Raw genomic sequence first — 12,574 nt, forward strand, 5'->3', positions numbered from 1 at the left:
CAGTCCCACAATGCTGCCGCCACGAGTGTGACGCCCCAGGAATCCGGGGGCCTGGATCCTGACGTCACCACACAAAATCTTTTAAAACACTTTTGAAAAATTGTATTTCTGAAAACCAAATAATTTAAAACCTGAAAGCATTAATAAAAGATTTAAAAGAGAACATTTTAACCCCCTAAAACAACAGGATCGCATCCAGGTTATAGTATTGAAATTAGAATCTACTACTACCATCATCGGATCAACTTCAATAAGAAGTATCACTGTTAATCTACTACAACTATAGTTTACAACTAAATCTCAATTACCCAATTCCATCTAAGACCAACCTTGAACATTTCCCTGAATATCTCTCTTGACTATTGGATACTTAATAGCTCACACTCTTCACCTAGCATTAGCTTTAATATCCTTCTCCAGAATTCTTCCCTGTAAAGTTAGTACATAAAAAGGGATGAGCTTATAAAGCTCAGTAAGCATATACGTACAATTCAACTGAGTTTTATTCACAAAACTTGGTGAACCAAATCAATATTTCATCAGAGTCATCAAAACAGTTTCACACATCTGGATAAGTATGAGTATTCAAGCATGATTAATTCATCAATTCATCACGTTGGGATCCCAGCCAGCTAAACAATCGGTTTAGCTTTACTTCCGATAAGGAAGCATCATCATCATCAGTTCATCAGGTATCAATGCAAGAATACTCATTTCTCATTAGAAAATCATCAATAAAATTTTCACCAAAACGTCACAAAATATCAACAGTGAAGGGTACAGTATATACTTACAGTGTACAACGTTCTCGAGTCTACAACTTCATACCCTAAAATGTTCACACATTTATTAATCATAAGTAATGCCTATATCAATTCTATAATCACAGCTAACCTAATAACCGAGCTAACAAAATTATAAAAATAAATCATTAATCATTAATTAGGAATAAATAAGTAGACGTACCAAATTTAGCAGCTACGCTTCCTAGTTTTAGTAAGCCAGCATGTGTTGTGTATATATAAGGAAAGGAGTAACTTTCCTTTTAATTCTTCTCGATGTGATATAGTGAGTATGGTTTTAAGAAAATACCATTTGGGTGGGCGACAGGGGTGACGCCAAGGGGTTGGCGACAAGGCGGCGCCTAGGGTTGGCAACAGGGCAACGGCTGCCTCGGCTAACATATTTTTAAATTAATAGCTAAGCTGGTGGTTGTGGGGAAATAAGATTTGAATTGGCGACGGGGTGGCGCTTGCACCACGGCGACAGGGGTGGGCGCTTGGCTTACATATTTTCTTGAATAATTATATCACTTGTTTTATTCATGAGAATATACCATTATGTTCTTGATGTGGTACAAAGATGGTTCAAAGAAAAATAGAATTGCACTGGCGACAGGGTGGCGCCTAAGCGACGGGGGTGGAGTCAAGACACGGGGAGCGACGGGGGTGGAGCCAAGACACGGGGGAGCGACGGGGTGGCGCCAACTTGACTTATATTTACAAACTTATAAACCAAGTCATTGCTTATATTCATAATAGTATAACATTATGTAATCGATGTGGTAAAAAAACAGGGCAAGGCGCTCCAAGGGCGCTAGCAAGGCGCTCCAGGGTGCTGCTGGCTTACGGGCGCTTTCAAGGCGCTCCTAGGGTGCTGGCAAGGCGCTCCAGGGCACTGCTGTCTTACGGGCGCTGTCAAGGCGCTCCTAGGGCGCTAGCAAGGCGCTCCAGGGCGCATGGCCAAAATCAACAAATTTTTGTTAAACCTTGCCTCGACTCTTGCTATATATTCTTATTCTTGCTCTTTTCTTTTATCGATGTCGGTTGAGAGTTTTCTATTCAATATAGAAGTTGTACTACACTACATTAAAATACACATTTTGTATTATTCAAATAAAATGGATTCGGGGTATTACAACGAGTACCAGTTCCGGCAGACATCTCCGGTGAAGGTTTGTTTTAAAATGATTTTGTTTTAATTTGATTTTTGTTTTGATTTAAAATGATTTTGTGTTAATTCGATTTTAGTTTAATTTCTTTTTCGTTTTTTATTTTAGATATAAAATGATTTTGTGTTAATTCGATTTTAGGTTTAATTTTTTTCGTTTTTGATTTTAGACATAAAACGATTTTGTTTTAATTTAGATTTTAGATTTAAAAGGATTTTGTTTTAATTTGTTTTTGAATTAAAATTTAATTACTGTGCCAGTGGGTGGTTTTCGAATTTAAGTTGTTTTTTAATCTAATTTGTTTTCCAAATTCAGGTGGCAGCAGTGGTGCCAGTGGTAGTGGTGCTCGCAAAAAGAATTTGAAGTCTCACATGTGGAATTATTTTTCGAGAGAACCGACAGATGATCCTACACGAATTAAGATTCATTGTTTAATTTGTATAGAAAAAAGAATCGTTCAAGAACCCTTTACAATGCGTAAAGGAGGCGGTACGGGTACACTTAATCGGCATCTTGTGGAAAAACACGGTATTAGTAAAGAAAGTCACGAAAGTGGAGAATCACGTGGGGAATCGTCTTTACAACAAACGCAAATCGGTAGTTTCATGTCTTCAAACCCCGGTGGAGGTATGCCATTTTCTTATTATAAAGAAAGAATGATTAATGATTTTGCTACTTATGTTACACTAGATGAGTTGCCTTTTTCACATGGTGAAAGCCCTAACTTAGAACACATGATGAGAAATTCAATAAATCCGGCCTTTAGAAAAATTCCTAGGAATACCCTTAAACGATACACCCAAAAACAATATTATCTTGCTAGAGGAGAATTAATTGAGTTCTTTCGTAATTTTGATGGTATGGTCTCGCTAACTAGTAATTGTTGGACTTCTAGTCAAGGTGAACCTTATATATGTATTACCGTTCATTGGATAGATTCTGAGTATCACATACAAAAAAGAATTATTACTTTCGATGTAATGGACGAGTCACACCCTGGATATAATATTAAACAAAGGATATTAGACACAATTAATGAATTCAATTTGTTTAACAAGGTATTCACAATTTCTTTAGATAATGCCTCTAGTAATAACAAATGCATAGATTATATTAGGTCGGATATTCCTTTAGTTTTAGATGGTCAATTCTTACACGTTAGATGTTGTGCTCACATGATAAATTTGTCTGCTCAAAAAGGTATCTCACAATTAACTAAATTGTTAGAACCAATTAGAAAAATAGTTAAGTACTTACGTATTGGGGGTAAATTCCGATCTAGATATAAGAAATTGTGTAAGGATAATGGTTTAAGGCCTGAAAAATGGGGTATCGACACACCTACACAGTGGAATTCAACGCATAAGTTAATAAGTAAAGCGATTAAATATAAGACCGTCATCACCGAATTATATAATTCGGACCCTAACAACCAATACGAGGGTGGTGTAATTACCGAAATGGATTGGCGATTTGCTACAACTGTACGTGATATTCTTGACTGCTATACACATGCTACTAATGTTTTATCTTATGTCTATGAACCGAATGTGCATCAAGTTATAATTGAGTGTGTTAGTATTGTTACAACTTTACGTGAATATGAAGAAGATGAGCATTTTAGTGACATTATTTATAATATGAAATTGAAATGGATTGAATATTTTACAGAATTTCCATATATTTATGGTATTGCATGCCTACTTGATCCCGGTGTTAGACAAGAAGGTTTAGAAAACATGTTAGAACATTATTATAATGTGTTAGGAATTTCATATGATCATGTTTTATATGTTACTAATTGTCTCAATTTATTGCATCGTCTTATAGATTTGTATATTCCAAGAACTGAAACTGCTATACCACAAAAGACAAGTACTTCTGGTAGATTTAATAGTAAAATGTTAGGAATAATAAATAAAAAACAAAAGGTTAGAATTTCCACAACTTCTGCTCCTGTAGCTCCTGCTTCTACTACTATGCTTAGAGAATTTTTTTCCTATAACTATGAATTAGACAAGGATTTTGAAATATTAACATGGTGGAGAAATCATGAGATACAATTTCCAGTTTTAGCTAAAATTGCAAAGGACGTATTAGTAGTCCCTGCCTCTACAATTGCATCGGAGTCGGCTTTTAGTGCAGGTAGAAGAGTTTTAGACGAGAAGAGAACAAGTCTTGCGCCAGATGCGGTAAAGATTTGCGTTTGTAAAAAGGATTAGGACCAAGCTGCTAAAAGACAACAAGGACCAAAAGAAGATGACTCGGACGGTGAAGAAGATCCTTGGATGTTGATGGATACTACGACCGAAGAGGGCAATTCTTCAAATGAACAAGAAGAATAAATGAAAATTTTCTTTCGTTATGTATTTATTTATTTAGTTGTACAAGCGGTTTGTTCCGTTGAATTTTTTAGAGAGGAGTTCTCTCACATTATTTGTAAAACTTTTTTTCAATTTATAAAATTTATAGGAGGTACCGCCCTCTTTTTACCATTTTACTACAAAATTATTTATAAGTTTATAATTTATTAATTAGTTAGATAATAATACCCATTAATTTATAATTTATTAATTAGTTACATAATAATACTTAACCCATTAATTTATTAATTAGTTACATAATAATACTTAGTCCATTAATTTATGATTTCTTAATTAGTTACATAATAATACTTAAACTAAATTAAAAAAAAATAAAAACAAAAATAAACCGGCAAAAAAAACAAAAAGAAACAAAAAATAAAACAAGTACTCTGTTGATGACTTGACAGTTGACTCACTGTCACAACTGTTGTACTTGTTTGTTACTAACACAAAGTCATCGTTTTCTATATTATAAGTGTACAGACTGCGCAAACCCGTGATCTGAACCGTATAACCGAACCGCCGAACCGCAGCTTGTTATTATTCGGCCCGAACCGCCGAACCGCAAAACCCGTGTAAACCGTATACCACGGTTACGACTTTCCTTTTCCCAGCCCGGCCCGGGCACGGCACGGACCGCAAGTTTGACGGGCCGGTTACGGTTTCACAGGTGACGGTTCGGAACCCGCCTGAACCGGCACGGCCCGCCCGTTTGGCCGGCTCTACTTGCTGCGATAGTGCATGATGTTTTCTCCCTCCCATCTTACAATTCCGTCTCTTTCTTTCTCATTTTAAATTTTCTTTTCCACACCATGTTAGTAGAATTGATGGACTAAATCGAACATTTAGAATAGGGAAATTGTCAAATATACAGGTTTTTAACATAACTAGCAATCTGGCCGTGCTTCGCACATGAGTGACCTTTGTAATTTTTATATTTTAATAACTAACGCGCTCAATATTAAATTCATAGACTATTATAATGCAGTATGATTTTTAGAGTAGTATGAATCATAGTTGTTATACTTTGACCTAAAATCTAATATTTCATTTAAATTGTTTCAAATACTTGTAACAAAGAAAATTATGATGTGATTCAAAGAATTACGCCCTCCGTCCTTTTTTAGCTCTCACATTTGACTGTTAACCAGTCAAATTGACAAATATTTGACCGAAATTTATTCATATTTTATTAATTGATAAAATAAAGATAATGTGTCTCCAAAAATAATTTTTAATCTAGTTTAATATTTAAATTTCAATTTTTTGAAATAATGTAAGAATGACTTATAATTTTTGATAAAAAATTAGTCAATTTAACTTAAAAAAACTGAAATGTGAAGATTAAAAATGAACAAACGGAGTTTATCATTACTAAATATAGATACCAAGTACAGGTCATTGTAGATTGTTATGTGATTTGGTTTATAACACGGTTAATTTATTAGATCAAAGTAAATATGAGATGCTTCACGCACTTGGAGAATATAAAATTTGAGCGAAAAAAAAAAAGTAAAGACAATGCAAACACAGGATAACTGCTTCCCCATGAGGAACATCTGCCCTTATCAAGGCACCGAAAATAACTTGGTGCATCCTTGACACCAGTAAGAAGTGTCTAGGTTATAAAGTTCCTCTCCTGCATTGTGATGCTGCAGCAAGGTGAATGAGGTTTGATCATTTAAACTTGTTTAAATGTCTTTAGTAATGCACGTCAAATATAATGACAAACAAATATGAAAGCGAATCGGGTATTTTAAGAAATTTAGTCATAACAGATTTTCATAAAAATATAATTATTTTTAAAAATATTAAATTAATGTTAGGGGATATAGTAATATCCACAAATTTCTTTAAAATATTAGAGTTGAATAAATTTTAATCCAAATAAGTTATTAGGCCAATATCTATCAAAATAAAAAATATATATATAATTTAAAGTTTATGTTCATGTTAATAATAATCAAGTTTGTTTATAATATATAATAATCTATAATTTTTATATGAGTTTGTCATATATAATTTTTATTTCTTTTTAATATTTTGGTGTTTCCGAGGAAGTTCAAAAAATTTGTCAATATTTAATACTATTAGTTATGTGTAGATAAAAAAACTAAATCTTTTTAAGCCATTTAATTCGACTAACTTGAATTACTCCCCTGCACATGCAACAGATGCAATCAGTGAATTAGACCATAATTTTTTCTGGCATATTTACATTGCACAATTCAGAATCTGTAAAACAGTACATAGTAGGGCCAATCTAACCATTGTGACTAATATATATCTTCCTCTAACTCTGAGAATGCAATCATTAAATTTTTTAAAACCATTGCGACTAAGATATATCTTCCTCTAACTCTGAGAATGGCATAACCCTCCCAATGTATGTTCTTAAAGAAGGCTATATATATATATATATATATATATATATATATATATATATATATATATATATATATATAGGGGGATGTTCTACAACCAAAGGTGGATAAATTATTAATTTTATCCACCTCATTTTTAACCGTCCATTAAGCAGCTAACGGTCAAGATTAAAAAAAGGATTAAAATATTAAACAACGTATACGCTGTATTATGTAGCGTAAACCCAGAGCAACAAAATGTACGCTACATAATACAGCGGACCGGTTTTTTCCAGCGGAACCGGGCTCGTTATACTGTAAAGCGTATTGTGGATGAAAACTTAACTTAACCTAATTCAAAAACACAACCACCAGATCGATTGAAGGCGATTTTGAGAGCGATTCAACCTAATTCAACCCAAATCGACGCTATCCTAGCAGCAAAAGGTGAGTATTTCTTGTATATGTGTGTGTATATGTGTGTGTATATGTTTGATTTCGAATTTGTTAGTTAGATTGTTAGTTAGATAGTTTGATTTCGAATTTGTTAGTTATATAGTTAGATTTTGAGTTTGATAGTTAGATTGTTGGTAAAATTGGATTTGTAGTTTGATTTTGAGTTTAATATTTTAGAATTTGGTAAAGTCGAATTTTATAATTGAATTTTTTGTTGGATTTTGAGTATGATAGTGTAGATTTTGGAAAAGTTGGATTTTGATTTTGATTTGGAGTTTAATATTGTAGAATTTGGTGAAGTTGAATTTTTTTGTTGGATTTTTGAGTATGATAGTGGTGATATTGGAAAAGGTGGAATTTGATTTTGATTTGGAGTTTAATATTGTAGAATTTGGTGATGTTGAATTTTTTTGTTAGATTTTGAGTATGATAGTGGTGATATTGGAAAAGTTGGAATTTAATTTTGATTTGGAGTTTAATATTGTAGAGTTTGGTGAAGATGAATTTTTTTGTTGGATTTTGAGTATGGTAGTGGTGATTTTGGAAAAGTTGGAATTTGATTTTGATTTGGAGTTTAATATTGTAAAATTTAGTGAAGTTGAATTTTTTTGTTGGATTTTTTGTTGGATTTTGAGTATAGTAGTGGTGATTTTGGAAAAGTTGGAATTTGATTTTGATTTGGAGTTTTATATTGTAGAATTTGGTGATGTTGAATTTTTTTGTTAGATTTTATTTGGATTTTGAGTTTGATAGTGTAGATTTTGATGAAGTTGGATATTTTAGTTTGATTTGGAATTTAATTTGGAGTTTGGTTTGTTGACGTTGAGAATAATAACATGATCTAATTTTATTTGTAGATATGGCGAATGATTATTGTGGCCCAGTCGATAATTCTGTGCTCTATGACCAAGCTAATCACATAAGCACAACAATCTGGAACGGGGGGTTAAGAGAAAAGCTAACAATCCGTCAGAGTACATCTAATCTCGGCGAATGACATTTACATGATTATCAAGTCCACTTATTGCGGCAATGGGGATTTGGGATGTTTGTAAACCCAAAGTCGGTTATGCAGAATGATGTTAGCTTGATCACAGCTTTAGTGGAGCGTTGGAGACCCGAGACCAACACTTTTCACTTCACTTTCGGGGAGATGACTGTGACCCTTGAAGATGTATATATGTTGATGGGTCTACCAGTGGTTGGAGAGCCAATTAGATCCGATGATGATATTCCACATAGGAGTACATGGCTTCGAAGATGGCACGATCCAGAACTTACAGAGGAGCAAAGGAAATCTGCCTTGGACCGTGGTGGTGTGAAGTTGAAATTTTTGAGAGCGCAGTATGGTACTTGCCCTTCGAGTACAGATCGGGATATGATGGTGATATACACTCGGGCATATGTTCTCTACTTGTGTGGGGCAATACTGTTTCCTACCAAGTCCAACAATGTCGTCCACACTCGACTGATCCTATTTCTAGAGGATCCGAGCAAAATTTATGGATATGCTTGGGGGGCTGCAGTTCTTGCATATCTATATAGGAATTTGCAAGAGGCTAGTAGAAAGGATGTCAGGTCCATATCCGGTTGTACAACAGTTTTGATGCTATGGTCTCGTGAGAGGTTGCGCCCGGGACAACCTTTGATAGCAGAAAATACGAGGATGATATGGGCTAGGGCATTAGCATGGGCTGTTGCTCCAGTCTCTGCAGGGAGGTCAAAGTTCTACAACGTTCATCACAACATCGATGCATACAGAGGTATGTTCGATAATTTCTATTTGGATTGGGTGCGTTGGAGGCCATATGCACGTTTCTATCGGAGGCCTGATGCGCATTTCGAGAGAGCTCTAATTGCCGGCATTGCCCGTGTACCACTCCATTACTTTGAGGATGTAGAGTACCAGCTCCCAGAAAGGGTCCCAAGGCAATTCGATATGCCGTTGTGTATACCTCCAGATCCCCCTGCAGACATGAGAGGTTTGAGGTATACCAATGACAATCCTTTCATGCAAGTGCATCCATTCTACCGGCAGCAGTATGTAGACATGTGGAATAACTTCGTCCAAAATGGAGTTGGTATTGTGGAGCCAGCGGAGAATGAGATTTCGGAGGAAGCCTATATGGATTGGTACTACAATATCACGAAGCTAAAGATTATACCGCCATCGAGGGCCACGAAAAATCCGGCCGTGTACCAACAAGCCCGTGACAAATGCGACGTGTCCAAGGCGATGGATTTGGTATGTTTAAATATCGCATTTCCATTTTACTGCCATCTTGAGTTTATTGCATTGTGTATATGTTGATAAATGGTGGCCTTCTATTATTTTCTGTATAGATCATCACGACTGCTCGAGGTATGAGCGAGCTCTGTCTGCATGAGATGCCCCCGGTTTTCCATGATTCCGTATTACCGACATTTGTCAGGGGTTATGACGAGCTCATGTTAGAGACTTTCGGTCCGACTTATGAGAGGCCCGACTTCAAGAATGTGCTGCCCAAAAGGAAGGCAAGAAGGACCACGGAGTCATCGAGTCAACCGTCTGGGAGTGATTTCTTCAAAGAGTACGAAGCCTATGAACATCCTACAAGTTCTCCTTTCGAGACTACACAGTATGATGTCGGGCCCAGTGCACCTCAGTATGATGTTGGGCCCAGTGCACAGCATGATGTCGAGCCTAGTGCACCTCATTTTGTGTATCGGCCGGTAATAGATTTTGCTGATTATTATAATGTACCGATTTCTCGTCAGGATCCTATTCCTCCAATCGAGGACTTCCCTACCGAGGTAACGATCCGCTTTTAGTTTGATTTTTTTGTCACTTGTCGCTCATTTTCTCATCTTGTCTAATTGTAGCTCTTTTTCTCATCTTGTCTTTTTTAAGGATTTTATCACGATGCCGGTACCTCGATATGAAAAGGGACATCTTCTCAAACCCCTCAACCAAAGCAAGGTGGACTGGTTGCAAGCACATTGGTGGAGTGGACAACCAATTGATTTGGCTGATATACCGACACACTGCAAAGAACGTTCTCTGAGATCAATAGCACCGGGCAACCTAGTCGAGGACTCAATCGTTGATGAGCATTGACAAATTCATCGAAGAAAGAATTCATTGACTCACTTCTGGAGGTAGTGGTCATCCCGGTTGTGAAGTGCAGTTTAGTGTAAACACGGACCCACTTGTGTCGAACGGAGTACATATCTTGTAACCAAGAATGGTTCATCAAATCGTATTTTTCAACTAATGCCTCCCACCTATCTTCGAATTGTGCAACCGTTAGTGACTTGTAGATGCAAGAGTTGAAATCTTCTTTGAAGTGATCATGATTTGCATATAAATGCGACAATTTTTCACCAAATTTTGTACTTATATGCCACGTACAATATAGATGACTTGTGTTAGGCAAAACTTCGGCAATAGCATTTCCAATAGCAATGTCTTGATCGGTGATGATCGTTTGTGGAGCCACGTTCCCCATAGCCTCCAACCAACTCTTAAACACCCATAAGTAAGATTCTTCGGTCTCATCCCTTATCAGGGCAAATCCGAACAAAATCGACTGATAATGGTGATTTACCCCCGTAAATGGCACGAACGGCATGCAATACCTATTAGTACGATATGTGGAGTCAAAAACAACATCTCCGAAATTTTTGTAGGCATTGACTGATCTCGGGTCAACCCACATCATGGCCCGCACACGATTTTCCTCGTCCACGTCAACTTTATAGAAAAATTCACCTTGACTATTACGTTTCAATTCTCGAAGTAATGCCAAACCCTCTAAAGCATCACTCGAATCAAACACATAATGTCGAATATCACGCAATACATTCCGAACATCTTGATTACCAAATCCAATATTCTCCAAGCCACCCGTTAACTCCCCTAACACGTTTAAAGTTTTTGAAGGCCCAATACCCGATTTATTCAATGTTATAATCAATTGCTGAATAACGGGAGTTATATTCCTTGGCCGTTGCATGAAAAGCACTTCATCCTTTGAAATCATCGTGTGATTGTGTTTTAAATAAACCGATGTCACTTCCCATTTATTCAATTTTTCCCTATGCACAACGTACATCCGCGCCAAGCAATGCGTTCTACCAATAGAATCCCTATTTGTTAGGTCCAATCAGACGTAGAAGGGGGGGGTTGAATACGTCGTACCAATTTCTTCGATTTAATTTAATTGCGGATAATCTTTATTTCAGTTCATGTTAAATCAATCGTAAATAAATAACTCCAGCAAGTCGGGGAATATTCTTATATTAGAAATAATCCTCGGGTGCTACAAATTCCAACACAAGTGTCGGCTGCAGAGACTACAATCACTCTATTACAAACTCTCGATAAATACGATTTTCTAATTGAGCTCTCGAGAACGTGTATAGTGTGTGCACTTACAAAGTGTGTAGTTGTTTTCAAATGAAAACACAAAGCTCTATTTATAGGCTTTACAAAATCTAACCATGGTTAACGAGTTCGTCCTGGACGACTTGAGTTCGTCCTGGACGGATTCGATTTATGAAAATAAATCTAACTCCAAATATATGCAGGAAGTGGCGCCAACTTGATATACATATATATTTGTATATATATATATAACAAAGTTGCGCTTCAATCACCACTTACTGTATTGCCTTTACTTAGAATAAATCTAAGTAAGTTGAGAGAAGGGGAGTGCATGAAGAAGAGGCGCAACATTTGACTTTTGGTCAAATGTTGCGCTTCAACATTCATTATACAGTGTCCTCCTGAGTTTGTACTTGGAGAAACCACCAGCCATCCAAAGTTGCGCCTGGATAGTGAATTGGAGGCGCAAACTTTGACCGAGTCAAAGTTTGCGCTCCAGGGGATATCCTCCATTGCCTTGTGGAGTGCTTCGACTTAGAGTTAAAACAATTCAAGGGAATTGTTAGCGCCAACTTTGACAAGTCAAAGGTTGCGCCTTTGACTTTGGTCAAAGGTTGCGCCTTTGACACAGTGGAGCACAGTAGACATATATATGACTTAGAGAATTCTACAAGTATTAAACTTGCGCCTCATATATGCATATATATATATATGACTAATTGTGTTAATTTAATTACTTGAATATATATGTATTCAAGTAATTCACAATTAAAGAAATATATATATATATATATATATATATATATATCACTGAATCCCTTGATGACTTCTTTTGATCTTTTAACTGACTTGATCAATGATTCGTTGATTGAATCCACTGAATACTTTCGTACGTCCTGACGTCCTGTGCACTGGTCTGGTTCACGAACGACTCGAACTGAAATAATTCTTTGAATCCTTTGCTTGATAATATACTTGATCAGTCATTCCGGGTTAGATGTTGCTTCGATAAATTTGATTATAAATAATCAAATTAAATATACTGGAATCTTCTGGTCTTTGATACTTGATC

The 12,574-nt window shown here is 36.1% G+C and overlaps 2 protein-coding genes across 2 annotated transcripts; one reads left to right on the forward strand and one right to left on the reverse strand.

The window, feature by feature from the left end:
- Positions 1-8,205: 8,205 nt before the first annotated feature.
- Positions 8,206-9,865, forward strand: LOC135147743 (protein MAINTENANCE OF MERISTEMS-like). Its single transcript, XM_064081075.1, has 3 exons — positions 8,206-9,381; positions 9,480-9,754; positions 9,856-9,865. The coding sequence occupies exons 1-3, from the start codon at positions 8,206-8,208 to the stop codon at positions 9,863-9,865; spliced, it is 1,461 nt and encodes a 486-aa protein (XP_063937145.1).
- A 521-nt stretch (positions 9,866-10,386) lies between these two features.
- On the reverse strand, positions 10,387-11,158 carry LOC135147757 (protein FAR1-RELATED SEQUENCE 5-like). Its single transcript, XM_064081114.1, has 2 exons — positions 10,528-11,158; positions 10,387-10,400 (listed from the first exon to the last, which is right to left on the reverse strand). The coding sequence occupies exons 1-2, from the start codon at positions 11,156-11,158 to the stop codon at positions 10,387-10,389; spliced, it is 645 nt and encodes a 214-aa protein (XP_063937184.1).
- Between the last annotated feature and the right edge of the window lie 1,416 nt (positions 11,159-12,574).

The sequence above is a fragment of the Daucus carota genome, chromosome 1 (genome assembly GCF_001625215.2).
Source record: "Daucus carota subsp. sativus chromosome 1, DH1 v3.0, whole genome shotgun sequence".
NCBI classification, from domain to species: Eukaryota; Viridiplantae; Streptophyta; class Magnoliopsida; order Apiales; family Apiaceae; genus Daucus; species Daucus carota.